The 27,833-nt window shown below is 49.1% G+C and overlaps 1 protein-coding gene across 2 annotated transcripts in view; it reads right to left on the reverse strand.

Annotated features, from left to right (window-relative positions):
* Positions 1–6,662: 6,662 nt before the first annotated feature.
* Positions 6,663–27,833, reverse strand: part of BCL2 (BCL2 apoptosis regulator) — a 164,259-nt gene continuing 143,088 nt past the window's right edge. The window contains exon 4 of one of the 2 annotated variants that reach the window (XM_036245652.1): positions 6,663–8,244. In XM_036245652.1, the coding sequence (XP_036101545.1) occupies positions 8,027–8,244 (218 nt within the window). In that variant the 3' untranslated portion in view covers positions 6,663–8,026. The remainder of the gene's footprint in view (positions 8,245–27,833) is intronic. The other variant, XM_036245653.1, reaches the window with a different exon arrangement.

Consider the following 27,833-nt stretch of genomic DNA (forward strand, 5'->3'; position numbering starts at 1 on the left):
GGAGGCGGCCAGTCGATGTTCTCTCTCATCAATGTCTCTCTCTCTCTCTCTCTCTCTCTCTCTCCTTCTCCCTTCCTCTCTCTAAATCAATAAAGAAAAGGACAGAAGCCCTGCTGGGTCCTGGAGGAGGGAGTGTACCTTCTGCCCCTTCCATCCCCTCCTCACTTCTCAAACCTTCACCCCATCCACCTTGGAACTTCCAGGGGAGTGCTGAGAGGGAACAGAGGGTAGGGGTCTTCCAAAATGTTGCCACTAAAGGAAGTTTAAGCCCTGGCTGGTATGGCTCAGCCACACGCTGAAGGGTCTTGGGTTCGATTTCCGGTCAAGGGCATGTAACCTGGGTTGCAAGTTCAATCCTGGGCCCTGGTCAGGGCGGGTGCAGAAGACAACCAACTGATGTCTCTCTCCCTCCCTCTCTCCTTTCCCTCCCCACCTCCCCTCCCTTCCGCTCTCTCTAAAAATCAATGGAAAAAATATCCTTAGGTGAGCATTAACAAAAACAAACAAAAAAAGGAAGTTTAAGTTGACATATAATGTTCAAAATTTAAATGTAAATAGTTGCAAAGGATTTAATATCCAATGCATTGTTAATAGTATGAAAGAGAAAATTGTCCCCAAATTGTTGGTGGCAGGACTTTTTGTTATGATGTAATTTATAGCCCATTCCATGAAGTAATTATATTCCTGATAACATGCTTGAGTAATTTCTGGACAGACTTTAATGGGATTAAGAAATCCTGAGAAGTTAGGGTTCCCCACTTAGCTACCTTAAAACATGTCAATCAAACTTTGGTTATTCTTTGGTTATGGCACCTTTTTTTTCTTTTTTTCTTCTTCTTCTCTAGGTATGTGTTCCAAGAGAGAATCCCTGAACTGAGGTCAGTTTGAAGAATCTTTACACATACTAATGACAACTTTGAGAAGGTATTTTAACAATTGACACTTAAAAGTAAATTTGCTACATCACTTTTAGTTTTTGACATCTAGAAAGTTTACATTTTCCTTTTTTCCCCTTAAAGTCATATTTCTACCTTCCATTGTATCCTAATATGATAGTTCTTACAACTAAAAGCTTAAAATTAACTTCTCATAATTTTCTACAACAAAAGTGAAGTCTATAAATTTTTGTGACCATGAGATTTACTTTTTTGTTTCTGGGTTGAGTAATGACAATTTTTATTACCCAATTGATAAAAAATGTACAAATGTGTTACACATTTTTATAAGTATTAAATATAAACTTTAAATTTTATTGGAAATAGGCCTCTTAATGAAATGAATGGGGCTGGTTTATTCCACCTCCCAGAGAAGGCCATGTATCCATAAATAGAAATGACCTATTACCAGGGAGAGCTAGGGTTCACCGTCAAGTCTATTCTTGTTTTTTGTTTTTAAGATGTGAGCTCTGAGGAGTGCTCACATGACAAGTACATGGGAGTGGAAGTTCGTTATAGTAATATTACTCAACTCTTTGGACTTCTGAGTTATATTCTGAAATCACATTTAAAATAACATATCTGCCAGCTGTCATGACTAGCTACTCTTTCAATTTTGTTGAAAGCAAGGAATTGGAAAAAACGTGTGCAAAAGGATTCGTTCCTCCTCCTAAGGATTCAAACCAAACCTTCTGGTAACCCGACAGTTTTAATACCCAAGGCCAGTACCCAGGAATGTGAAGGTAAATTGGCTCAATAGGAAAAAAAGGGGGGGACTTACCAAAAAAAGCTCTGCTTGGTAGGTTTTGCTCATTTCCTTGGTGGAAATGCTTTTGTGCCCGCAGAACCAGTCTAAGCTGGCCTCCTATTTCTAATAAGATACCAGGCCGTTTTTCAGAGATAACAGAACAAGGCCGAAAATCTTGAAGTTGGACTGTAGACATGTGCTACAAAGAAATAATTCACCCCAGAATAATCTTTCAATGTCAAAGGGTCAAAATCCACCAGGGGTGCATCCTAACCCCACAAAACTGAAACACACGAATCATGAAAAGCAGTGATCCCCTAGCGCCTGCGCAGTAGGCGCGCCTGCCCTTGGCGCATGCGCACTAGGCTCTTGTTGAGGGCTTTATTTCTTCCAACACCTGCTCATCCCTTGGAAAGGCTGTGCCCCAAGGCTCCATGGGCAGCCGTTTGAAGACCGCCACTGCTTGAGAGAAGCATGGGTTTTCTTCACTGAACCACAGCTCAGATCCTGCCTCCTGTAACTTGTGTTTGAGGACATGGGCATGTGTGTAACGTGATGCTCCACCGATGGGTGTTGCTATCAGAGCCCTCTAAATTGATGAAGGGAAGAGACTTGGAGTCTTGACGCTTGGGGAATCCGTACAAGGGAGAAACACAAGAGCCTTGCTACCTGGCTGTTGTTTTCTCTCTCCAAAGCAAGTGACTGCTTTGGTTGTCTTAAAATGCTCACTTCGAAACTTCAAATCTGAACTTTCAGCTTGTTTCTCTCCTTTTTATACAATCTTTCCTCTTATGCACTACAGGTAGAGGCTGGGATCTCCACTTGCTGTGGACAAACACACCGAACGGCAATGATGGCTCTCTCCCAAAGCAGAACCCAAGCCCAGTCCATCTTGGACCTAACTAACCAGGAGGTTTAGAAACCAAAAACAGAAGGGCCTCCTTCTAAGGTGGTTTCACCTGTAAGGCAATCCCGAGCCTGGTCCCCTGGGGCTTCATTAGTATGTGGTTTCTGGGGGCTCTACTGGCTTGTTAAGAAGGCCTTTTAAAATCTTGGGCAGTGACTATGAATGTCAGGGCAAAGTCTTGTCACCACATTATAAACAATTCTAGGGCACAACTGATATCTCACACTGTACTGTATTTTTCTTCACAGTATTAACTGGACAGATAAGAAAAGTTTAATGGCAATGTGGCTTTTTCTGATAACACAAAGAAAGTGCTCTTATATTAATGCTGCTCAACTGGAGACTTACTCTATCTTAACCATAGAAAATATGCTTACCATGAATGTGTGTGTGTGTGTGTGTGTGTGTGAAGTGTTGCAGGATAGCAACCACCCTTAAAAAGTATTTATCACAAATACTTTTTTTTTAATCATAAATACTTTTTATCATAAATACTTTTTATTTATCATAAAAGCAGCTATGGAAGGTAAAAGTGGAATCGTGATAACAAAAGCTTTCAATACAAAAAATCTTTTTATACACTTATTTTATTTCAAACAAAAATAATCTCAAAACAAAAGCAAAGCTTGGTTGAAAACTTAAGACAGTATAATAAAGACAACCACCAACACTTCCCTGAAAGAAATTTGATTGGCTATCACTCCTTCAAATGGTGCTTGGAGGGAAATACGTAATCAAATGAGCTAGCTTGGAAGGCCACTGCAGGTTCCCCCGAAGGTTTGGGTATATGGCATTACTCAGTCTCTACATCACAGTCATTTTGAGTAACAGTCCCAGGATCTTTTGATTAAGCCTGTCTTGCATAGGTGGTTTTAACGGTGGGCTTACATTGGTACATGAAACAAATGTGTCAGCAATAGGATACTGGCTTTAAGTTATTTTTCTGGGGTGGTCATGAGGAATTGGTGCAATACCATTCATACTCCATCTGGTTTCTTTTGTGTCTCATGGGATGCATATTTCATGGTTGTCCAAGGTCTGTCCTGTGAGCACAGACATGGAACAGAATGATTCTTTGGGTAAGGACAGGGACCTGTATTATCACTTACCCAACTGAGCTTCACATTGTTTTGTTTTTTATTTTCTTTCTGAATTGTGCATAATAAATATTTAGAAACAGATGTTTCTACCAACCAGAAGGTTTTCATTAAATATCCTGTTGTTTGAAACTGCAAATTTATTGTTTAAGTAGCCATTAGACATAAACAGGCTTGAAATCTATGCCGTTGCTGGCAAATGTTTAGAAGAGTTTTCGTCCTTCTGCACTGCTGTACAGAGCTGGATTTTGAATTGTTCTGATGTCTGTAGAATCTAAACATATCACAGAACGTTTCTCACTTGTTACATAAGGTCCTTCTTGGAGGTATGACATTGACCCTGGTGAAGGTCACACTTGTTTCCATTTTATACCCCATAGTTTTGGCTCTTCTGAAACCTCCACGCCCTGATCCAATCTTGGGAATGTTTTGCTCATTTGCAAATTTCTCCCTCCCACCCCTGCAACAAATGTTCTTTGTCCCATAATAATTAAAAAAAAAAAAAAATCTCTGGAAGATCCAAATTGAATAACAATAAAGATCTGGTTGGAACCTTCACAAGCCTGACAAGGTAGAATTGTATTTCTTAAAAAGTGTGCAACCACATTTGTCTGGGAAGCAAAAGACACCACAGAATAAGATCAGAATAGAATTTCAGCTGACTCCCTAATTTCCTTAGGATGGCTTGTATTTCAAGCCCTTCCTGTTTCTTTCTGATAGAGCAGGTGTACATTACTAACTATAAGTGATAAGAAAGCATAAAAACAACCACTGCCTTAGAAGTTCAATTAAAATTAGAATTTAAGTCCACATTTGTAAACTCGTCATTTTAGCATAAGTTTAATTGCAAGGTAGACTACTTGCAATTCTGTTCAACCAGTAGATCCTTAATATGAAAGCCAGACATATGTCAGGACTACCTTACTTATGTTTCATCCTGATTATTCTAACTCCTCTTGATTTATAATCACTTCCTAATTTCCCACCCTGGGCCAGGACTAGGTCTTTAAATGATAAGCATGAAATATTCACGAATGAAATAAAAGTCACATCCAAATGTTAGGCCTTATCTGAATATGCAGAGATAAGTGGGCTGAAGGAGAACATGGGTTTTTTTTGTTTGTTTGAACTACTGAGAGGTGCTTCCTTAATTCAAAATGTGAGTTTAACCCAAATCTTAAACGTATAAGAATTTTCAGCCACTAGAAACTGAGACGAACTGTTTGCTGTGGGACATGTGGGTTGTTTGGCTCTCTTTCCAAGCGCTTCTGCACGGAGGAGCCGGGAACACTAGGAGGTTGTTGGGGGATTTTCTCCTGCTGGTTCTTTGCAGAGCCCTCGACCCCCATTGGGAAAGTGCATGTGTCCTGTCTAACCTGCATCCCGGCCAACATCCACACCAGTGCGAATCCCTTCTCAACAAGAAATAAGTAGGTATGGTTCTCTGGTTGTCTGATCACAAAATAATTGAGACAATGAAAAAAGGAGGAGAAAAAAAACACTAGTTGAAGCTTTTATATACATTCATTGCTTCTAACATGTTTCCAATAACAAGAAAAATGCAAATAACTACTCTTAGAGTGAGTGCAGCCACAATACTGTACAGTTCTGGGGGCAGGCGGCTGGGCACACTGACCATTCAAACCAGATAAACAAAACCCCACAGCAAAAGGAAACCAGCCAGAAGCCAACCCCTGTGAGTTTTTTTTTTTTTTTTTAATATATATATACATTTTTTTGAATATTCTGCAAATCCCAGTTTGAACAGTAACAAAAACAACAATAAAAGACAAACAGACTCTGTATTAAAAACGTCCATGTTCTTCATTGTTACTCGGAAAGCAGCGTGGAGGCTGTCGCGGCGCGGAGTGTACTGCACACTGACTCCATTAAGATGATCTTGGCAGAATAGCAGCACAGGATTTGATATTCCATATTCATCACTTTTGACAATGTAAACCTTTTATAAAATAATATTTCTCTTAAAAATTAGAATCATTCAAAGGTCTGATCGTCCTGTTCCCTGAGGCCCGCCAGGGAGGTCTGGCTCATACCGTGGGTTTCTTGCTTTCTCGGTGTGGGGCGTGGGGTGTAAGTGCCGCTGCATTTCAGGAAAAACCTGAAGGACAGCCAGGGAAAGGGCCCTGTGGCAGGAGGGCGGGGGGCTCTAGACGAATCTATGTGGAAACAGGCCATGTAAAGAGACTCGGAAGGTCAAACCCTCGGAGCCAGAATTTAATCCCCTGGTCACTTCCCATCTAGATTCTCAACTGAATGAACCTCATGGGTTTAACCAAACATGTATGCAATCCTAAATAATGTGAGTTAAATCCTGATTTGCCCAGGGACAAATAAGCCCTCAAGGAACAAGGGCAAAGGGACAACAGATATATCCCTCACAATAAACAATTATGTTGTCATGGAAGCAACTCTTATGGTTAAGTCTTACTGGTAACTCTTACTGGTAACTCTTACACTCGCCTTGTGCCCAGCATGCTCCAGGGTTTCTCAGGTAGCCGAGACCCGCCCGGGGCTTAGCTCATCTTCTCAGAAATGCTTTTAAAGAATTAAGAGACAATAATTTCAAATGGAAAAAATGTTCATTTTTGCTAACAAGTAATGTAGAGGCTATAACTAAGTACAACTTTTAAAAAAATGATGAGATGCATGTATTTTTTTTTAAAGCAGCTTTCAAAATATCAACCACAGCATTAAACATTGAACATAGTACATTCCAAAGTTAATACAGATAAATGATATATAATGCAATAATGCCACAGTTATTCCATGTGTGTCTCAGGCTTTCTAAACTTGAAAAAAATATTTCCTAGTTTATTAGCTGAAGATCACTTCTTTTGCTATTTCTCTAGAGTTGTCCATTAATGTTTTTCCCCCTCTTTTTTTAATGCCCAGGATGTACAGATAATCTCCACATCCCACACCTGGAACTTCCCCCCCACCCCCACCCCGTCAGGTTTTCAAATAAAACCAAACTACAATGACAAGCTAATGTTTTACATCATAATTCCATAGACATAGGTCAATTAATCCATGATACATCATTTCAACGCTTCTTTCGGGATTTATGACCCTCCCCTAAGTCATTTAAAGCCTTGCTTTAAACTGCTGAGACAGGTGGGGGGACAGGCAGCCAACGCGCATGCGCCGCGGCTGCAGGGCGTCTGGCCGCACGTGTCTCGTTTCTCTGGTTCCCGCTGGGTGGTGGCGCTCGCGGCCTTCGCCACCTCCCTCTGCCCGGAGAGGCGGTGCCTCTGTTTCCTTCCCTCCCCAGTGACAAATGTCCTAAGAACGTTGGTTCCCAGGCTCCACACTCCACGTGGAAAAGGGCGTTTCTGGAGGAGCCCCGGGTAGCAGGCCCACCCCTACTGTTCTTGCGTGACAGTGGCATCCTGAGCCCCGCCAGCTCCCAGAGCCGGGAGACCATGCTCTGCGGAAGCCCCGGAGCCGGCCAGCGAGGGCCCGGGCTGCTGCAGGACCAGGCCTCCTGCGGGAACGTAGGCACCTGCGGCGGCCTGATGCTCGGGCACTGGAGCCTTCCTGATGCCGGAGGAGTCACCAGAACCTGCCCTTCCTCGCATCCAGAGGATTCTGTTTCATGCACAGAGCCAGTTTTTGGAGGGGGAGTGTATCCAAAATATATGACTATACACATCCGGGCTTAAGGTACTGGATGGTTTTGTATAAATTGCTAAAATGCTTCTCGGCACAATCGGTAGCTTAAAAAAATACTTTCCTATGGTTTAACGGCATTTTTCCTATCACTGTCCTTCAGGGTGGAAATCTCGGCAGATACCAAGTCCATCTGAAGTTCCCGACTTTTTTTTTTCTTCCAACCGGGCATGTACCATGTGAGCCATATGCAAAGTGTAGGTTTTTCTGGCCGGGAAAGAAAACACTTCCTCCAAGCACCTCCCTCTCTTAGTATCCCAGCCCCCGGGGGCAAATAAATGCAAGGAAAATGAACACCTTCCAAACCTCCAGCAGCCAGAGGCTTCTGGGACCGTCGTGTCCTTCGTCAGTCTGTTTGCTCTTCAGATGGTGAGTCAGTCCGGCGGAACATGGAAAGCGAATCCGTTTATAGGCACAGGAGATCCAGGTGGAGCCACACCGGTGGGGCTTGGCAATGACGGGTCGGCTTTCCCAAGATAGATTGCTTCATGGGGCTGTCTTAAATAAATAAATCTTTTTTTTTTTTTTTTCAGTAATGTAAAAAATAAATGGTATTTCCCTTTGGCAGTAAATAGCTGATTTGACGTTGCGCTGAAAGCTGTTTTTGTTGTTTGTGTGTTGCTTGTGTTTTAGAGATCGCAGCTCCGCTTCATGGTACAGCCCTAACAATGCATATATTTCTACTGCTTTCGTGAACCTTTTGCGCGTGTGTTTGGGGCGAGCCTGCTGACTTCACTTGTGGCCCAGATAGGCACCCAGGGTGATGCAGGCTCCCACCAGGGCCAGACTGAGCAGCGCCTTGAGAGACAGCCAGGAGAAGTCGAACAGGGGCCGCATGTTGGGGCCGTACAGTTCCACAAAGGCGTCCTGCAGGGGGGAGAGGACAGGGAAAAAGGGAGGACATTAGAGACAGACAGCAGACCACTCCTTTCACTTTCACTCAAGAACTGTTTACTGAGACCTTATTTATGTGCCCGGCACCACAGAGAAACAGCAGCGAATGGCACAGACGGAAAGTTCCTGCCTCACGAAGCTTTTCTCCCGCCGCGTGGTGCGGATAATAAACAAAATAAATGTATCCTGTAGTGTATGCGAGAGTGGCAGGTGCGAAGGGAAAAGTAAAGCAGCAAAGGCGGTAAGAAATATGGGCGGCTTTGCCATTTTCGCGGGCTTGGCCATTCATAAGAATAATATAAACCCACGACTAGGACTGCATCCCCTTACTGAATGCTTGTATGTGCCAGGCACTCGTAATGAATGCCTAAGGGGCATTACTTCATTTACTGTTCATACCAATCGTATGGGGTCGTTTTATTTATTCCTCTTCTGAGAGGAAAAAAAACCCCGGAGACTCACAGAGATGAAAGGATTTGTCTAATCAATGGTAAGGTCAGGATTTGAATCCAGATCCAGACCGGCCCCCTTCCGTCTGCTGATGCCCTAACAGCAGCTCTGTGAGTGCTTGATCTGCCCGGGAGGCTGAGCTGGTGGACGCAGCGGGGTGGCACGCCTAGCCTCTGGGGTCAAGGACGGGGTGCTCCGTGGGAAAGGAAGCCACCCAGATGGCTAGAATGGATGACCACAGCTCCACGTTTAACTCGAGTTGTGACCTTTCAAGCATGTGGTCATTTATGGTCAGATGGTGCCCATGGACACAGAGGTTCCTGAGCAAAGAAGGCAGCTCCTGTGTCTCCTGGGAAGCCAAGCCTGCAGGGTGTCGAAGCAAAGGTCTCTGGGTTGTCTTAGCTCATTTCTCAGATTTGCTGGGGAAGATCAGTTTCCACATTTGGACCCAATTAGTATTTGGACAACTCTGTAAATCTACCCAAATATATAAATCAGTAAATGAAATGCTTCTTCACATGGTGTGATTTATTTAGGCGCTCCAGCAGCCTGGGGTTGGTGCACACGGTTTCCTTAGGGGAGACGGTAACATGTGAGACCCTGGCGCTGCTGTGCGGAGGAGGTTCTGACAACCTTCTCAGTGTTCCCGCCTGTTCAGGGCACGTACTGCAGTGAAGAGACCAGGTGTCATCTTCGTCTCCCAGGGCTGTGCAAAGTCTTATAGGTGCAGGTGCTTAAAAAACGCTTGTTCAATGAACAATTCAAGTTTTCTGAATTCAATCACTTGTTTCAATTCTGTTTGGCCTAATACGTCACCCAGATGCTTATTCTTCCTGTTTGAAATTATTCCTTCTAAATACAACCACCTCTGAGAATCTTGGAGTAGTCTTGGAGGTGTGAGTTTAAGGTATCATTAGGGGAACTTCCCACATTATTAAATACCGATTTACACAATTATTTTTCATGACTACATACTATTCCATATATATATATATATATATATATATATATATATATGCGCTTTTTCGAACCAATTCTTTATTTGGGTTGTTTTAAACTTTTACTATTTAAACGCTATTATGATACATCCCTTACATAAACATTTATGTACTTGTTCAGAGCTGTTCTTTCTTTATTTTTGAGACAAATTCCCAGCAGGTGAACTCACTTGACCAGCCGTCAGAATTGTTTACTGAGTCATCCCCACTCTCTCTGGTTGCCCTGAGACCAGTGACGCCTTTTACAAAAGGCAGACAGGGGTTTAGGGCAGTGGTTCTCACTGTGGGTGGTCTTGCCCCCCCCCCCCCCCGGGGACATTTGGCAATATCTGGAAACATTTTTGATAGTCATGATTTGGGGTGGGGTCATTTGTGGGTAGAGGCCAGGGATGCTGCTCAACACCCCAAGATGCCCAGGACAGCCCCCATCACAAAGATCATCCAATGCGCTGAGGCTGAGAAACCCTCTGAAGAAAGGTTTTGAAGAACCACTGTGATCATGGACCACAGAAGACCCAACGGCCTATCTAGTATGTCAACAGGTTTGGTCCAATTAGCACAACACAAGGGGGTTAGCCAACAAGTGGGAGAGCTGGACCTTCAGATGTACTGGATTAACTTGTACCAGGAGAGGGCGCAAGGGTTTTCTTCTTTTCAAATCTATTGTTAACATGTTCCAAATCTGAGCCTTAGCAAAGCCAGGCTCTAACAGACACAACGAAGTATGGGCTCAGTGCTCTTCGCACAAAGCTCGGGTAACAATCGTGCCTGCTTGCGGAGAAGCATACGTCCCCTACTTATAATCGGGGACAAAAGGGGCAGAAAGAAACGAGACATATTTACGGGCTGGAGAAACTGCTTCTTGCCAAGGGCATTCTCGGACCACAGACACAGCTGGGGACATCTAAGAGCCCTCCCCTCCACGATGCTCTCTCTGAGGGATGGGCAAGCTGGAACCCCCAACAGGCCAGCAAAAGGACACCCTCAGAGCACTGACACTGGGAAAGAAGGTCCGTGGTGGGACTCACATTTCTTTCATCACCAATGGAGTTTTCCATGGCTGACTATGAAACTAAGACACTGGCCGTCTGACCTTTCTGCACAACGAGCCATCCTGGGAAAGTGGAGGAAGCAGGGACAGACAGGCTGGCATTCCCTCTCCACCTGCCTGGTGCACAGTCCGAGAGGGCAGAAGACATGCCTGTCCAAATCCCCCCCCCCCCCGCCACGGGCTGCCATAACTCCCTACCCTAAGCCCCATCACCTCACGTAAATACTGTACTTCTGATGGGCCAGTTCTGATGTGCATTACAAAGAAAAACATAATATCTAGGGTGGGATGAGCTAACAAAGCATCTTTTGACCCGAAGATTGAGCACAGAGTTGCTGACGCAGCCCCCAGGGTCTGGGAATATCTCTGCGCGCAGAGAGAAGGTCTGGGTGAAATCCCAGTCTTGACATTTTATTGCTTTTGACCTTGAACAAATTACCCAATCCTGAGCCTCATTTATTTCACCCATAAAATTGGTTATTGTGAAGATTAACGTAGGTGACTCAAAGCCTTTTGTCAGCGTGGCCCAGGATACGAGCTAGTGGCAGCATGAACTTGTTCTCTGGCCTGCCCCCCGCAAACCCGCCCTTCCCCCCGGGGACCCCAGAGCGCCTGACTGGCTCCCTCCAAAGACGCGTGGTGATGTCTATCGAAATTGTGAATTGAAATGCACACATGATGTGTTCTGGTGGAAGACAGGAAGTGAAAATACAATGTTCATCTACACTTCCTCATCAATTGTCAAGTCAGGTGGTAGGGCGGAGGGGCCTTATTACCCCCGAGGTTGGATCCGGCTGCTGAGCTTTGCCCACCTAGGTTCCAGTGCCCAGCAGACCCTGTGGTCTCAGGACTGAAGGCCCTCACGGCTACTTTCATGCCGTCTTCTTGCTTTTTCAAACATCCTGATTAGGGCGATTTCCGAAGTCTGTTTGCACAGTCTGTCATTATTTGTTTAAGTTTGAAAGCTGTATTAAATAAACACACGCTCATTTTATGTATGAGAAGCAACAAAGAGGGAGAAAGAAAACCTGGGCTGTCATCATGTGACTCAGACAAAATCCCTGTCTACACGAGGAGGAGGCCCCGCAAGCCTGGCTCCGGCCCGGCCCGGCAAGGGGTGCCCGATCTCGGGGGTGCCAGCGCAGGTGCCCGGGGAGCTCCCCTTTTGCTGGCCCCTTGCATCCCAGAGGAGGCAGGCGGTGCCCCAGCTCCGGTGGCTCTTTCGAGCCAGCTCTCCACACACTTCAAACTCGGAGACCGCGCATGGTCCGAGTTTGAATGTCACCCAGGGCCGGCATCAAGGGGGCAGGAAGGCCCAACCCCACCCCCAGACCCGAGCTGCAGGGCTGGAAGCGAACCAGGGGGTGTGGCCTGGAAGGGACCAGGTTTAGACTCCTAAACTGGAGGGTGGGGGTGGCAGCAAAAGCGTTCTCGTCCCTCCCACACTGGGACCAGTCCTGGGTCCACTGTCACCCCTTTGCTCCCTCTCTAACCCCCCACTTCCGTGGGACAGCCTACCCTCCGAAAGCTCCCTTTTCCTCTTAAGAACGCTTCAAAAAGTTTCACTTAAATCTGATTCCAAAGACAATGAGATTTAAGGAGAAACGAGTCCGATGGGCAAAGACTGGAAAAGAAAGCTGAGTTCTGCCCAAGCCCACGCTGGGGGTTGGGGCGGGAGCCCCAGGCGCTCGCATTTGGCCATGCGTATCCAAGGCTTTAAACAGATTGTCCTTTTGTTAGTGATTCCCCTTCTGGTTGTTTATCTTGAAAAATTAATCGATAAAATGCACAGGTTGTTTATAAGAAGCTGAAACCTGAAAAACAACTTAGATGTCTGCGGATACGATTGGGTGAATAACTTACGGCACATTCACACAACAGCATGGTTCGGCCGTCGATTGTGTGACAAGGGAAGATGTTCCCGACATAAGATTGAGTGGCACAGGTTACAGCCAAACCAGGGGCGGCACGCTCAGCACCCCTCTCCCCCGCCGCCCCGCTCAGTGTTGGGTCTCAGCTCTCCTTAGCCCGTGGGGAATTGAACAGGGTTCGGTTGGCTATAACCAAATGAGAAATTGAGCTTCATCCCACCATCTTTGGGCTGACTGTGGATACCGGTGCATGTGGTCATGGAAGATCCCCAGGGGAACACCATCTTGCCCTCAAAGAGCACACAACGCGGAGGGAGACGCCGCCTCTGTGTGCACCTTGGCACACACCAAACCCAAGTTGTGCCATGCTGTACCCTGCCCAGAGAGGGCCTGTCGGCGGTACGAAGGAAGTAAAAGGAAAATCGGATGGTGCCAACAGGAAATCAAACACTGCTATCAGACGCCCTCGGTATTTTCCATTTCTCATGGCTTTATAATTTTGTCTCCATGGGGATCACCTCTCTCCTGACAACCCGAGGGTTAGTTGGGGAAGGAAAAGAAAAAGGCGAGGACGCACCACAGTCACACAAAACCTGAGCCGCAAGGAGTGGTGTACTAATGCCCGATAAAGACACTAGCACTTTTCTTCCTTTATTGCTATTAAGAGAGAGAGGAAGAGAGAGATAGAGACATCGATGAGCGAGAACACCGATTGGCTGCCTCTTACTGGGGATCAGGCCACAACCTGGGCAGGTGCCCTGACCGGGAATCGAACTGGTGACCTCTTGGTGCCTGGGCTGATGCTCAATCACTGAGCCACACCAGCCGGGTAAGATACTAGCACTTTTCAAATAGGTGAGGCAAATGAAATTTAGACAGGCAGCGTGAGCTATGTACAGTAGGTACAAATAAGCCGATCGGAGGCGGAGGAGAGGAGAGGCCTCCTGTGCTCCAGGGTCAGGGCGCCTGCAAACAGTGGTCCTTCTGTCTCTCTGGGTGCCTCCTCCCTGCCTCCCTCAACGTGCTTCCTCCCGTCCTGACCTCTCTCTGCTGCCAACCCTGACCCCATCCGCAGCAGCCTCCTCTGGCCTTCAAGTGTTGCCGAAGAAAGTTGCCCAACCGTGCAGACAGGGTGGCTCTCAATTCCTGACCTCCAAACTCAGGGAGTTCTTGAAACCACTTAACGCGCCCTTCCCCTTGCTCAGATGCTTCCTCTGTTCCTTTGCGGCCTATTCCGAACAGTCGCCACGTTGCTCGTGGGTTCTCCTCACTGTCCAGCAACCGATATTGCCTCTTTCTCTTCGGAGGAGCTGGGGGCCCTGGTGAGGATTACCGCAGCTACCTGTCCTGGTGCACCCCTCGCCTTACACCTCTGTCTGCCCTTCCCCAATCTTGTGTACCCTGCACCCTCATCCCACGGTCTCCCGTTGCTTCTAGAACCTTCCTCCATCAACTGTCCCTGCCTTCAACTACAACGTCAGCCTCACCCTCCCTTTGGTCTCTTCTTCCTTGGCATATAAACATTCAGATTTCTTCAGTAGAGAAAACATATTTCTGAGTTCATCCCTGAAGGACAAGGAAGTTGGGAGTATTTATCCACTGACCAAAAAAAAAAAAAATGTAAATTCAGATTTCCTCAAAATGACCATGCTGATGCTGTGTTCCACCCTGACCAGCATCTTCTCTCTCCCTGCCGTCCTGGACAAGTTGCTCACCTTTCTTCCCGGCTGCCTTCCACCCTCCTTTTAATCCACTCAGTCTGGCTTCTTCCTCCATTGTGCCTTCGAAACCACCACCCAGGGACCAGAAGTACCCTCCGCGTGGGTCTGCTCACGGGATGCGCTTCAGGTTGATCTGGCTGGGTCGCCGAGCCTCCTGGAGAACTCCTCCTCCGTCTCCACGGCCCCTCCTCCTCTGCTTGCCCTCACAGGTGCTTGATGCGCCCGGGCTGTCCGGACAGTTGTCTCTCTCTTTGGCCATTCTCCTTCACTCTCGTGGTTGTAGATACCATACCTGTGATGGTGTCTGACGTCTTCACATCCAGCCCCACTTGATCTTCTGACTACCCGACTCCAATCCCTGTCACTCCCCAAGAGGTCCTCCTGGAAGTCACAGTGCAGCCTGTCCCTCGCCTCCCCAGCCGGCACGACCCCTCCTGAGAAGGAGCCCTTTGCTGTGTCCACTCTGTTCAGTAAGCCTACACTCTGGGAGGCTTCTAGATGTTTTCCTCTCTCCCCCCTCCCCCACCATCCATTCCTTGGTAAATCCCATGGTCTTAGGTGGGGGTCCTCCAGAAGCAGACCCTAAAACAAAGACTTGAGTGTGAGCAGTCTATTTGGGAGATGATCCCAGGAACCACTACAGGGGGGCCGGGAAGGAGAGCAGCCATGAATGACCTTACCCAGCAAGTTGCTGCTGCTGATAACTGGAACTTAATCCTGCTGGGAAATCTGGGGGCCAGAGCAGAAAATGCACCTTTTGTTATTCCACAAAGGCGCTAGGGCACTGGGGTATTTATACACCAACTCCTTGCACTCGTTGGCTGAGGGTTGCTCCTATGGAGGCGTCAATACCCCAGCAGTTCTGGCCCATCATGTGCACAGGCAAAGTGGGCTCTGGAGGCCAGAGAAAGCCCACGGGCAAGGAGATGCAGATGCGGTACCTCTTGTAGCTAGAGGTCAGCTTCAGAGCCCCGAGGGGCAGGGGGATTGGGCACAGCAGTGTGTATGCACCACCCGTTCCTTCATCCCCATTACTTTCTCTCCCCAGCATTACAGCTATGATTTCCCATTTGCTCCCTCCTCCAGTCTGTCCTGCCGCTCAATACCCTTTCCATATTGCAACCCAAGTTATCTAGTCAGATTCAAAGCTGTCAGTTCCATGTGTAAGTCCAAATTCATTCCCGTGCCAGCCAAGGCTCCAGTGCCCTGGCCCCAACCTAGCTGTCCGGCTCCGCTTCGGTCCCCTGTAAGTTAACTTCGGTTCACTCGGGGATTCCGGGCAATGGTTTTCTGCAGGCAACGTTCTCCGAGCCCCCAGGTTGAATGAAATAACCCCGCGCTGTTCCCTGCTCACAGAATCATCTGAATCATCTGTTCACATGTCTGTCTTCTCCCTGGTAGCACCTGGAGGTGCAGGACACACATTTTATTTATCTTGGGATCCCTGGAGCATGTGTCTGTCACATATTAAGCACCCAGCAAATGTCTGTGGATCTCAAATAAACTCTTTCCAAACGTATCTTAATAGATACTATTTTTGTTGAAGGGAGGTGTTCAAAGGACAAATAAGTGGTGACAGTCTTAGACAAAATTCAGTGTTTTTTTGCGGCAGACTCCAGTCTTCCTATGAGGGGCTGATGTTCAACCAGGACCACCGGTCAGTGTCGGATCGGATCGGTCAGCGTCTGTGCGTTTGGTTGCTGCATATATCGAAGCACACCCTACCTGAATGCCTGGGCGTCTCCAAGGGCATTTTTCACACTCATCGGACCATCTAGCCCTCTGTCATGGAGGTTTCTGCTGGGTTATGGAGGCACACTTGGACAATGCTGTGTTATAGAAGGTTATAGAAGCATTAAACCTGGGCACTCACAGGAGAGGCCGCTCTGGTGCCCGCTGTCCAGGATAGGGGAGGACGTTCTTGGGAAACAGAGACCCCCCCATGGGAACTGTCCTGCACTCTACTCGGGGTGTGCGGCTTGTGCCCAGTGCTGTCAGTGACTGCTGCAGCGCAGAGCTTACTGACATGCCCGCCAGGCGGGGGCACGTGGGCAGGAAGAGAGAGAAGGCAGGCGAGGCACACACAGCGGAGAGGAGAGTCCCCCCGAAGCCCAGGAAGTGCGACTCTCCGGACACCAAGGTGCCTGGGGTGGAAAGGGGAAGCCAGCAGCCCGGCCGCTGTGCGTGGTGGCCAGCAGAGCACACGCGAGGAAGTGAGGGCTTTTTCTGCCTGAATAAAGCAGCTGGTGAGGAAGTGAGTCCATTTCCTCCTTATCATTGGCTGGGCAGGATTTCCTTTGCAGCCGCTTTGTGCTGAATGAGTCTTGAGGGTTCCGCCTGCAGATCCCAGCCCCTGTGGCAGTGGCTGGCTTCTGTCCCTTGCTCTTCCTCTCGCCCCGCCCCCTTACTCCCAAAATATTGATTCCAGGTTTGAGGGAAAAGAAAAGGAGAAAAAAATAACCCATGAACATGTAACTGAAGGACACACAGCTGCCCAGCCTGCAGGAGTGTGGCGACTGGCCACCAGGCTCGCAGGACCACCCTGAAGCCATCTCCCGTGAAGGGGGCCGGATCCTGGAGGGTCTGAGCCCAGGGGGAGGGGCCAGTTGAATCACAGGCCAACGACATAAAATGAAACCTAATCTAAGTGTCATCTGGATGTAACTAGAAACCTGCTAGAGACATGGCAGGAGATGAAAAACCCAAACAAAACAAAAAACAAAACTCGCCCGCCTACCACAGCAGGTCCAGGGACATTTGGGTGTATTTTGTGATGCAAATTGAGCTGAAGATGCAAATTAGGCAGGGCCCTCAGGAGCTAGGGGGAGAGAAAAAGAAAAGCCTGGATGTCACTTCTGTTCCAGAGCAGGGCACAGTCTGAAAATAATTTGCAAAGGAGTCTGATGCTCTGGGGACCCTGAAGCCAAGCAGCTGGGTCAAAGGCCACCTGCCCTGTCCACCTGCTGGAAGAGAGATGAGCCACCGCTGGCTGTTCCCAGGTTGGGACTGCAGAGGCTGTTAGTCTAACTGCCTCCCAGGCAGGGCAGGAGGTACTCTGGGAGGAAGACCACAGACGAATCCCACCGTGGGCTTAGGTCATTCCTACCAGGAGGTGCCAACAACCCAGTGCTTCCAAAGACCACAGGTGAAGCCTTGGCCGGTGTGGCTCGGTTGGTTGGAGCGCTGTCCCATACACTGAAAGGTCACAAGTTTGATTCCCTGTCAGGGCACATACCCACGTTGCAAGTTCGATCCCTAGTTGGGGTGCTTAGGGGAGGTAACCAATTGATGCTTCTCTCTCACATGGACGTTTCTCTCTCTGAAATCAATGAAAACATATCCTCAGGTGAGGATTTAAAACAAAGAAGACCGTAGGTGGAAATGGGCAACACAATGCATCTATAGCAAAAGGTGCTAGAAATATGTTAATACTTGTGCTCTTTGGTTCATTGTGTTCATATAATAAACCACAGCAGGAGAGACGAGAGGCCATATCTATACTAGACCTTCACATCTTGTCTTCTGGTTGCTTATTCATTCAGGAACCAAACATTTTTATAAGACGTTAAAGCACAATGAGACCCAGGCCCTGTCCTCTAAGAACTGCTGGGTAATATTCTCAGGCATTCACAGCAACTTTAATGGGCCGGAGAGTTTTCTCAAGACATTCCAAGCAGTGTGTGTGTGTGTGTGTGTGTGTGTGTGTGTAGGTGCATTTATCCTGCAGGGCTGTGGGGAGGAGAGGGGGCCCAGGCACCTGACCTCATTTTCAGGGTGCCTTCCGCAGGATCTAACAAGCAGAGGCCTCAGTAACCTGCCTGAGCGTTTGGCTTTAAAACAAAGTTTCTCTATTTTGCTTCCTTACCTTCCTCATTCCACTACCTTCTTTTGGCTAAAAGCTTCTGAATGACCTGCAGCTGCTGGCGTTTGGCCTTTTCTTGCTTCGGGCTTATACTGTTTTGGGGGAAATACTTTATAATATTTTGTTGGGCATGAAAGTATGTGGAGTAAAGAAAGGGTAATTATTGCAACTCAACAATAAAGAGACAAGTAGCTCAACTAAAAAACAGGCAAATATTTGAATGGACATTTTGCCAAAGAAGATACACAAACTGCCACTAAGCTCAAGAAAAGATGCTCAACATCATTAGTCACGAGGGAAAAGCAAACCCAAACCACAAGGAGATGCCACTTCACACCCACTAGCTGGCTACAATGTAAAAAATAGACAATAACAAGTGTTGACAAGGAGGAAGAGGAACTGGAGACCTCACACCCAGCTGGTGGAACTCAAAAACAGTACAGCCCCTGGGGAAAAGGGTGGTTTCTCAAAAATTTGAACAGCTACCATACAATTCAGCAATTCCACTCCTAGATATATACCCAAGGTACCGGGAAATACATGTTCACACAAAAACATGTACACAAATATTCACATCAGTTTTGTTGGTAATAGCCTGAAGTCGGTCACTACCCAAATGTCTATCACCTAATGAAGAGATCAACAAAATGTGGGCTCTCCTTACAATGGAATGGTCTTCAGCCAGAGAAAGGAATGAGGTACTCATACCACACGGATGAACCTCGAAAACATTATGCTCAGTGTAAGAACCCCTTGGATGATGCCATTTATATATAATTGCTGAAATAAGCAAATACATAGGAACAGAAATGATTTAGTGGTTACCAGGGGCTGGGGAGAGAGGAGAATGAAGAGTGATAGAAAGAAAGAATGAAAGGAAGGAAGGAAGGAAGGAAGGAAGGAAGGAAGGAAGGAAGGAAGAAAGAAAGAAAGAAAGAAAGAAAGAAAGAAAGAAAGAAAGAAAGAAAGAAAGAAAGAAAGAAAAGTTCTGGAAATAGATAATGATGAGAGTTGCACACACTTGTGAAATACTAAAAACCAATCACTTTAAATGGAAGTTTACGGTATGTCAGTTATTAAAAACCAAAACACTGCCCGGCCGGTGTGGCTCAGTGGTTGAGCATGGACCCATGCACCAAGAGGTCGCCAGTTTGATTCCCAGTCAGGGCACATGCCCAGGTTGGGGGCCTGATCCCCAGTGGAGGGCATGCAGGAGGCGGCCTATCGATGTTCTCCCTCATCGATGTTTCTATCTCTCACTCCCTCTCCCTTCTTCTCTCCCTAAAATCAATGAATGAACAAACAAATAAAACAACGACATTTCTTACACTGCATGCAGAAGGGGCTAAACTATTTGTACTGCATTCGATAGAAGGCCTCAGGGCTTCTATAGTTCTTGCTCACGGGTGTAGGAGATCGGGCTCCTTTGGTTAGAAAGTTTGTACAATTGTTATCCTCCTTTTAATTAATTTTTTAAAACGTAGGAGGTGGCGTGGTGGGTGAGAACTGCTCTGGATGAGAAGTTAGGAAGGCTGAGGGCCAACCTGGGTGAGCCACTCGCTTGATCTCCCGGGCCTCTGAGTTCCCTCATCGAACTTGATCGGTTGCTCATCCCAAGGATCCTCTCTCCAACCTGCCATCCTGGGTCACACAGCCAATGCCCTTATTCTGCTTCTTTTCTCGTGCATCTCTTAGGATGTGATTTGAGATACTGAGATGCATGTCACAGACTGTTACCCCAACTACTATATATGACTGACCCTGTCTCCGTGGGATCTGTCTCTGCCTCCTCTGGCCTCTAAGACCCTTTTGTCCCCCAAATCCAGCGTGGCCACCTCGCCTCCTGCTGAGAACTTCGTCCTCTGGGCCTCTGACAGCCAGTCCCTCCTCTCTGCAGATGGTGGCCAGGCTGCCGTGGCCTCGGACGCCCCTGGGTGCTCCCCATCTCTGATTTACGGCCATACTCCAGGCATTTGTCCCACGGAGCCTCCGCCACTCACGTCAGTGTGCCCCGCGCGGGAACGGTGGGATGCCCTGCTCCTCCGCATCCGTCAGACGGGACTCTGTCTGCGTGGGCCGGGGTTCCCTGGGCAGGCTGGTGCTGGAATATATCCACCGAACGTTCTTTCCTGGGTTCTGGAGCCACCGGGGTGGTGTGGCCCCCCTCCCCCTCCCCGCAGGCGTCGGCACCTGGCCTGGGGTACGTGGCGTGTCCTGCGTTCCTGTGGGCCGTGCCTGGGCCGAGCAGGTGGGCTGCGATGGCACCGCCAAGGTGCTTACCCCTCTCGCTGCCGCTGCAAGAGTTAATTCAGGAAAATATGCCAAGAATGGGAACTGAAAGCAGATGCCTGCTGAGTTCTGCGGCTTGGCCTAATCACTGTCATCAGGAGGGCGGAGGGGGTCCTTCATTTATTAAACGCGGAGGGCTCGAGTTGGGGGCCAAATGTCTGATTCTCACTTGTTTAAATCAGCAAGTGTTGACTGAGGTGGGTAGTGCGGGGTGGGGGGGGGGGAGTACAAAGAACCCGCGTTTCCTAATGGGAACCTGCCGAAAGTGGCCTGGGGCCCGCAGTGGGCACGCAGAGCGACAGGAGGCGCGGAGGGAGTTGGCGAGGGCGGCACCTTGCGGGCATCGCCAGCACCCGGTCAGGCCTGCTCCGACTCTCGCTTTGAGGGCGGGCTGAGAGGTCAGAACGAACAGCTCTTCTGGAGGCTCTGAATGTCGCTGGCCCCGTGGCCTTTGCCTCGACGACAGGCCCAGACATCTGCCCACGCCAGGTTCTGCCCCTGACGCTGCCAGCCTGGCATTCCAGTCAGCAGCAAATGAATCGCAAACTCTGCTTGAACTTCCCGAGCTGCTAACATCGCACTCCAAAGCGCCCTGAGGTAGAGCCAGCCTTACCCTGTTCCCAGCTCCCCAATTCTGCAGCCTGGGAGTCACTGTGTACTGTGTGTACTGGTCAACATGACCGAGGTGATCCGCCAGGCTGCCCCGAGCGCGGACCCCCCTCCCTAAGATGCGCAAGTGTGCGGTCTGCGTGCACCGGGGGACGGGGCGGGCGCGCTGGGGAGCTCGCTCAGTGGGCTCCAGATGGGCGTCCCAAGAAAAATCTGCTTTCACTTTGTAGTTTATGATTTAGTTCAGTTCACCTGGAAAGACTCAACATGAATAGAAACAGATGCATGTCAAGGCGCACTGCCTGGCTCTCTGACAGTCCTCTTCCTTCCCCAGGAGATGGCCTTCCTGTGTCCAGGCAGGGCGACAGGCCTGTCCAGCATGAGGGAAATGCTAGACCACTGTCAAGGGCAGCAGCTGCGGCCGCTGGGGCGTGCAGGGCCCAGCAGGGTCAGCACTGTGATCTGGGTTCAGGCTGGTGAACACGCGGATGCAGGTGGCCCAGGGTGGCCTCTGTCCGAAGGGATGTGCACTGTGAAAAACTCGTGATCACGGGTGAGCCTCAAGTGAATGAGGGGCCAGAGACAGCGAGACAGAGAGACAGAGAGATGGACAGAGAGACAGACACAGAGAGAGACAGAGGTCCGGAAACATCTTCCATCAGCACAGCCTCCAGGGGCACCGTTGACGGCTGGCTGACCTGGGACACGGACACCCTCTTGCAGGGAAGCGAGCCTGCTCTGGACATCAACAAGGTCAGAGGACGACAGGTGCACAGTGAACAAGGCCCGTTAGAGTCGCCGGCAGGGGGCACTTCCAGGGCGAGAAGCTGTACTGAGCTCAGACACGTTTGCCACCCGCAGGGCAGGCCTGTGAGCACGAGGTGCTGGCGCATTTGCCGCTGGACCCCAGCGGGCTCTGAGCCGCGCTCCGGGGCCTTACTGCACGACCACCCTCAGGTCGGGAGCAGAGCTGGTGGCCCTGGCAGGTCCGCGTCGGTGCCCTCGCCGGCACTGACACCTGGGAGGGCATCGGCTCGACTTGCATTCAGTGGTGCAAACACGCACGGCACCTGCTCGGCACGCAGGGCTCGGGGACGCAGTGACCACAGCGTCTGTAGCAGGAACCGAACCCGGGTCTCTCAGTACCGCAGGCCGACGCTCCAACCGCTGCGCCAAACCGGCCAGGGCACCACAGCGTCTGTAGGACGGCGAGCTCCTTGGACCCCACACACTGCCTCACCCGGATCAAGGACTCAGTCAAGGCTCCTCCGGGGGACAGCTCAGAGACGGCAGTGTCTTGCTGGAAATATCGATCACCCCTACGGTCACAGGAAGGAGCTCACGTTTGGGCTGGCGAAGCCTTCAGGAGGGACTTTGGGTCTAGCAAACTGCTATTCCCACCACGGGAACGCCTGGGCCGGGTGGGCGAATCTTGGATCCATGCGCAACGTGCTTTTCATAGCAAGATGGTGCCAACTTTGGCGGCTCTGGCTAGCACTGCTTTCATGAGTGTGGCCATGCCTTCCCTTGCTTTGATCTCTCCTTTGGGCATGTCTGACTGCAGTTAAACCACTAATCTAAGTATTTATTTAGTGTCTACTTGTGGGACGAGGAGAGAGGACGAACTGTCGTGCCAAACGCCACGAGGTGGCTGTCCTAAGAGACTAATTACCAACGGTTCTCAACCTGTGGGTCGCAACCCCTTTAGGGGTCCAACGACTCTTTCCCAGGGGTCGCCTAAGACCATGGGAAAACACGTATTTCCGATGGCGATTCATAACAGTAGCAAAATTACAGTTATGAGGTAGCAGCAAAAATAATTTTATGGCTGGGGGTCACCACAACATGAGGAACTGTATTGAAGGGTCGCGGCATCAGGAAGGTTGAGAGCCACTGAATTCTGCAAAGGGGACAGGCCCCGTGGCTTGCCCAAGGTCACGCGGCTCAGAGGGCCGAGGCTGCCATTTGAATCTAGGTCTGCGCAAGCCCTTGGCACGTGCTCTCTCAACTACACCTCGCTTCTCCTATTGGGAAAGAGGCCTGAGGTCTCGGCCTTGGGGACACGAGCCAAGAGGCTACGGAGGACGTCCTGAGGGGTGACGGGAAGGCTCAGTGAAGGCATCGAGAGTCTCGGAGGTGGGATGGAGGGGCAGACGGGGAGAAGGAGCTGAGCTTGAAGGGCTCTGTATAGGACAGAAAAGCAGGGATGGCATTTCAGGGCACAGAGTCAAGGGGGTTGGGGCCCTGCTGTGGCGGGTCCACAAGTGGGCTTGTGTCCGCAAGCAGGGTCACCCCTGTGACCACAGAGCAAGCACGAGTCTCAGGGACCCTCTGCCACACACACCCAGTGGGGCGCTCGGGGACCTCTCAGCCTGTGGTTTGGCCCTGGCGGGTCACACTGCACACGCCACCTCGAGAGTATTTACAAACGCCACATGGACAGTCATGAGCAGCTCCCCGCAGGGGCTGAGGAAAAGCCTCCTATTGATGGGGCTGCTTCCCAGGGGATTCCGGGATGTCAAGAAGAGCAAAACTTCGGGTCACACAAAGAAGCCAACTGGAAGCCTCTTCAGAATATTAAAACAGGTGAACCAAGAACCTCTCCCATGGCGACTGGATTTCCATCCTTCCGCGGGCTCTGCTCGGTGGCTCCTGGAGAACCAAGAGCAACGGTGGCCCCGGCGGAAGCCAGCGGCTCCCCACACGGGCAGAGCCACCCGCACCCCGACCCTGCCCACAGCCTGCCACCCGGCCGGGGTCCCCGGGCTTCCTTCCGTCTCCGGACTAGTGAGTTTGCTCTGCCGACTTAAACTTCGAAAATTTTCCTCACTTCACAAAGCCGGGGGCCTTTAAACTCCTAGGAGCCTGACCACAGAGCATTTTACAAGAAGCCATCTGCTTGCCGGGGATTTAATCCTCTGATGTCCTGTGTTTCTGGAAGGCTGGAGTGTGAGGGGCAAGTTTGTGCTGCATGACAGGCTGAACAAGTCCGGGACACTCTCCTGCACAGTTCAGCGGCTGCAGCGGAGAGCTTGCGTCCGGGGCGATGCAGAGCCACCGAGTCTGGCAGGACCCCTTCCTTCCTGCCCGCTGGGCTTACGGAACGGTGGGGTGCAGGGGTGGACAGCGAAGGCTGGGCCTGCGACCTCCCTGGTGTCCTGATCCCAATGCAAGGCCCACAGGATGCCTCCTTTATCCCACACCCCTTCCCCCTGGAACTCCCTTTCTGTTGTTCTTTCTTATCTTTGTCTTTGCTTTCCTGTTCTCTCCTGTTCTTGCATCTCATCAACTGAAGCTTGTTCTTCAGCTCTGGTTTTGTTCCTGGTCTCCATTTGTCCGTCCGTCTCTCGGACGGGCTGCTCCGAGTTTTCTGGAGGACAGCGGTGCCCACCTCTGGGACGGCTCAGTGAGCACCTGAGGCCTTTGCAGCCACGGGAAGGGCTTGGCCGCAGCTGCGTGGGGACCTTCCGGCCCTCGTCCTGGCGACCGGACCCTGGTCGTGGGTGCTGATGGGAGAACCTGGGCTGGATCTGACACCCGCAGGAGGGGACGCGAGGGCAGCAGCCTGCTGTCCCCACTGAGGTCTGGGCCACATGCTTGTTCCACAAGCCTCATCTGCCCTTTCTGGGTAAACCACCCGATGTCCTGACGGGACAAGTGCACAGGGACCAGTGTTGGAGAAATGAGCAGATGAAAGCGTCTAAACGTCCCGTTCCCTCGGTGAGTTTCCACTCTTCCAGGTCCCTGGAATTCCTGTCTTACAGCTTTATGTGCCGTTCATTTCTGAAGCATCGTTTAGCTGTCTGCAGAGGCAGTCCCGGCCTCCCAAAACAACCGAAAACACTGCGAGAAAAAGTGTTAGGGTTATTCCGCACACACCTGGAGGGTTTTCGAGAGCGATCTGAGCCCGGGCATACATGCATGGCTGATGGATTACAGATTTGAATAGCTGAGTTTAACTAACTCTGGTACATCCTTTGGAAAGGGTAATTTTATTGAGGGCAATTTTCAATGTTAAAGCATTATAATTTCCCTGCCCTGTCTGCAAGAACCTTCGATAAGAAAGTAAGAATTCCGAGTTTTAATGTTTGATGAGGGAGCAGACTCTTTCCAAGCAAGAGACGTTGCACAGCTGGGTCCTGGCTCCGGAGCACACCACGCCTTCCCCCACTGACATCGGGGGGTCTTGCTGTTCTGCTGTCCTTGTCACATCACAGTGCACACAGTGGCAGGACAGTGGCATCTGGGTGCCAACTCCCCCTGGCTCAGGCTCTCTCCTTGTCAAAAGGGGAGTCACCTCTCCGGGTTCCAAGGGCCTCGTCTGCAACAACAGAAGGCCCACGGGTCCTCCAAGGGCCTTTCCGGTCCTCAGGTCACAGACCTTGCAGGTTCTCGGACGTTGTTCTCCTTTGTGTAGGAAAAGCAGGAAGGAGGAAAAGGGCGACGTCACTGGGAGCCTGGCAGAAACAGGCCACCGGGCATTCGGGGTTCTCACAAAGCCCCCGAGCTGTCATTCCTGCTGCTCTGGGTACAAATGGAGGTTTGAACACTAAGCTGGTTTTACAAGAGGGAACCTGGAAGTAACTAACCTAGTGGAGAAGCCAGGCCTGTGCTGATACTCCAGACACCAAAAGAAAAAGGCTCCAGAGCCGAGAGTCACAGGTGGGCTTCCGGAGTCCCAACGCTCCACCCCAACTCTCCGTGCTTAGTTAGGGGTCCACGCAACAGCCGGCGAGGATGGCGGCTCAAGTGGAACAAAACTACATTTCGATGATTTTCTAAAAAATTAAGGTGATTTTATGAAAAATGAGGAAGTACCTTCCTGGGATGTGTCCTACTCACCACTCATAAATAACGAGCATTCGTGGTCACTTTCAATGATAATTTAATACATCGATCAAAGGAACTTGATGGTTTTCAGATAATAGAATCCCATGATACCAGTATCACCACATCTTCCCGGACCCCCTCGAACTCAGACTTCCATCCTGAAGTCTTTTCCCAGAGTATTTTCCCCTCCTAGGACCCCCTCTGGAAATTACAAAGAAAATCCGTTCAGTCATTTTCAGGTTATCAGACTGTGAAAATTTTGTTTTTCAAGCTTCAGAAGATTGTTGAGCTGCCTTTTTTTTTTTTTTTTTTCATTTCAGATAACTCAAAAGTGGTCTGGATTCATGACATCAGCTTTGGCAGGTACGAAGAATCAGGAATGAGGGCTTCGCCTTGTCTGGAACCAAAAGAGAGGAATGTCCACTTTTTCTCTCTCTCTCTTTTCCATTTTTATTAAGACAGTATTTTTTCCTTTTAGCTGGATGATGTATACTTTTAACATTCCAGGAAAAAAGTGTCAGTGATATGCAAGTCATAATAAAAGAAAATCAAAAGTAATGCAATTACGAGGAACAAGAACTTCATCATTTTCAGTATGAAATGCCCAGAGGAAAATCTAATTTTAAAAATTACCAGCACCATATAAATGAGAAGAGAATATATGAAGAGATTTGTTATTCTAAAAAATTAACTTAATCCGTCATCTTCCTGGCTCTTGGGCTTTCATCCCGATTTCTCAAAGCCAGAAGGATCGTTTGGTGCGAGGGAAGGGTTAGCCTCTCACGAGTGCACCATTCATACCAGAAATGGCAACAGAGAGCCTCCTGGTCCCTGGGCCCCCGCCTGGCACACAGCGAGGCCCCCAAAGCGATGCTAAATGGAGTGAACTATATCGGGGGTGGAACAAGAGCCTCCTCTTTCTCCTGATTTTACCTTTATAAACAAAAACAAATATTCACACGACAGACCTTGGTTGACACAGAGCGTCCATATCTTTCTATTGCTTTGACCCCCCCACAACAACAGGTAAGCGATGACTGCTGTCACCCCCTCTTCACAGGCGAGCAAGCACCCATGGTTAATCGATGGTGGAACCGGGATTCAAACTCAGAATTCGGACATCCACTATCTTGCCTTCCCCTCTCTCACAACGGCCTCCCCAAACGACTCCCAGCTCAACGGGCTTCACGGAGTCAGGGTGGCCCAAGCTTGAAGAGAGGGGTGACTTGCCTATTTCCAACAGCTCTCTCTTGGAGAAAGTTTAAATCATGAGAAAAAAAAAAAATCAAGCTCATTTCTATCGTAAATGTTGGACTGACATGAGGGGGTTTTGACTTGTTTCTGACTGAGTCACTGTTCTAACCCGGAGAGATCTAATTCCACCACCCTCACACCCATATTAAAAATTTGGAATCATTCATATATTTAGAGTGCAAGTCCAAATAATAACACAGTAACACAGCCTTCCTTTAAAAGGCGTTTCTTGATGGAATCTCTTATTTTCCTTTCTAGCGTGAGAAACAACACTGTTATTATAGTGGCCTGGCAGATGGTTAGAGTGAGGAAGAGATGAGAGGCCACTAATAATATTGATTTCTGACTGTTTATCTAGTTTTTGTTTGGAGTCAAACACAACGCTAAACTATATCCTGCTCTCCACAGAACGGGTTCTCCTGCCTAAGGCTGTCAGATTTGGGGAGAGAGCTTTTCTTTGTCCAGAGGTGATCTGTTTACCCCTTTGCTAGTATCAGCCTAAAAATGAAAGAAATGGAGATCTGGTAGAAAGACTGCAACGATTTCTCTCCTCTTCCTTCAGGAATGGATTCCACAGAAAGCACTTTTCTGTCCACGGGGCATTGTAATAATTTTTCTTTTTTTATT

The sequence above is a fragment of the Molossus molossus genome, unplaced genomic scaffold (genome assembly GCF_014108415.1).
Source record: "Molossus molossus isolate mMolMol1 unplaced genomic scaffold, mMolMol1.p scaffold_m16_p_6, whole genome shotgun sequence".
NCBI classification, from domain to species: Eukaryota; Metazoa; Chordata; class Mammalia; order Chiroptera; family Molossidae; genus Molossus; species Molossus molossus.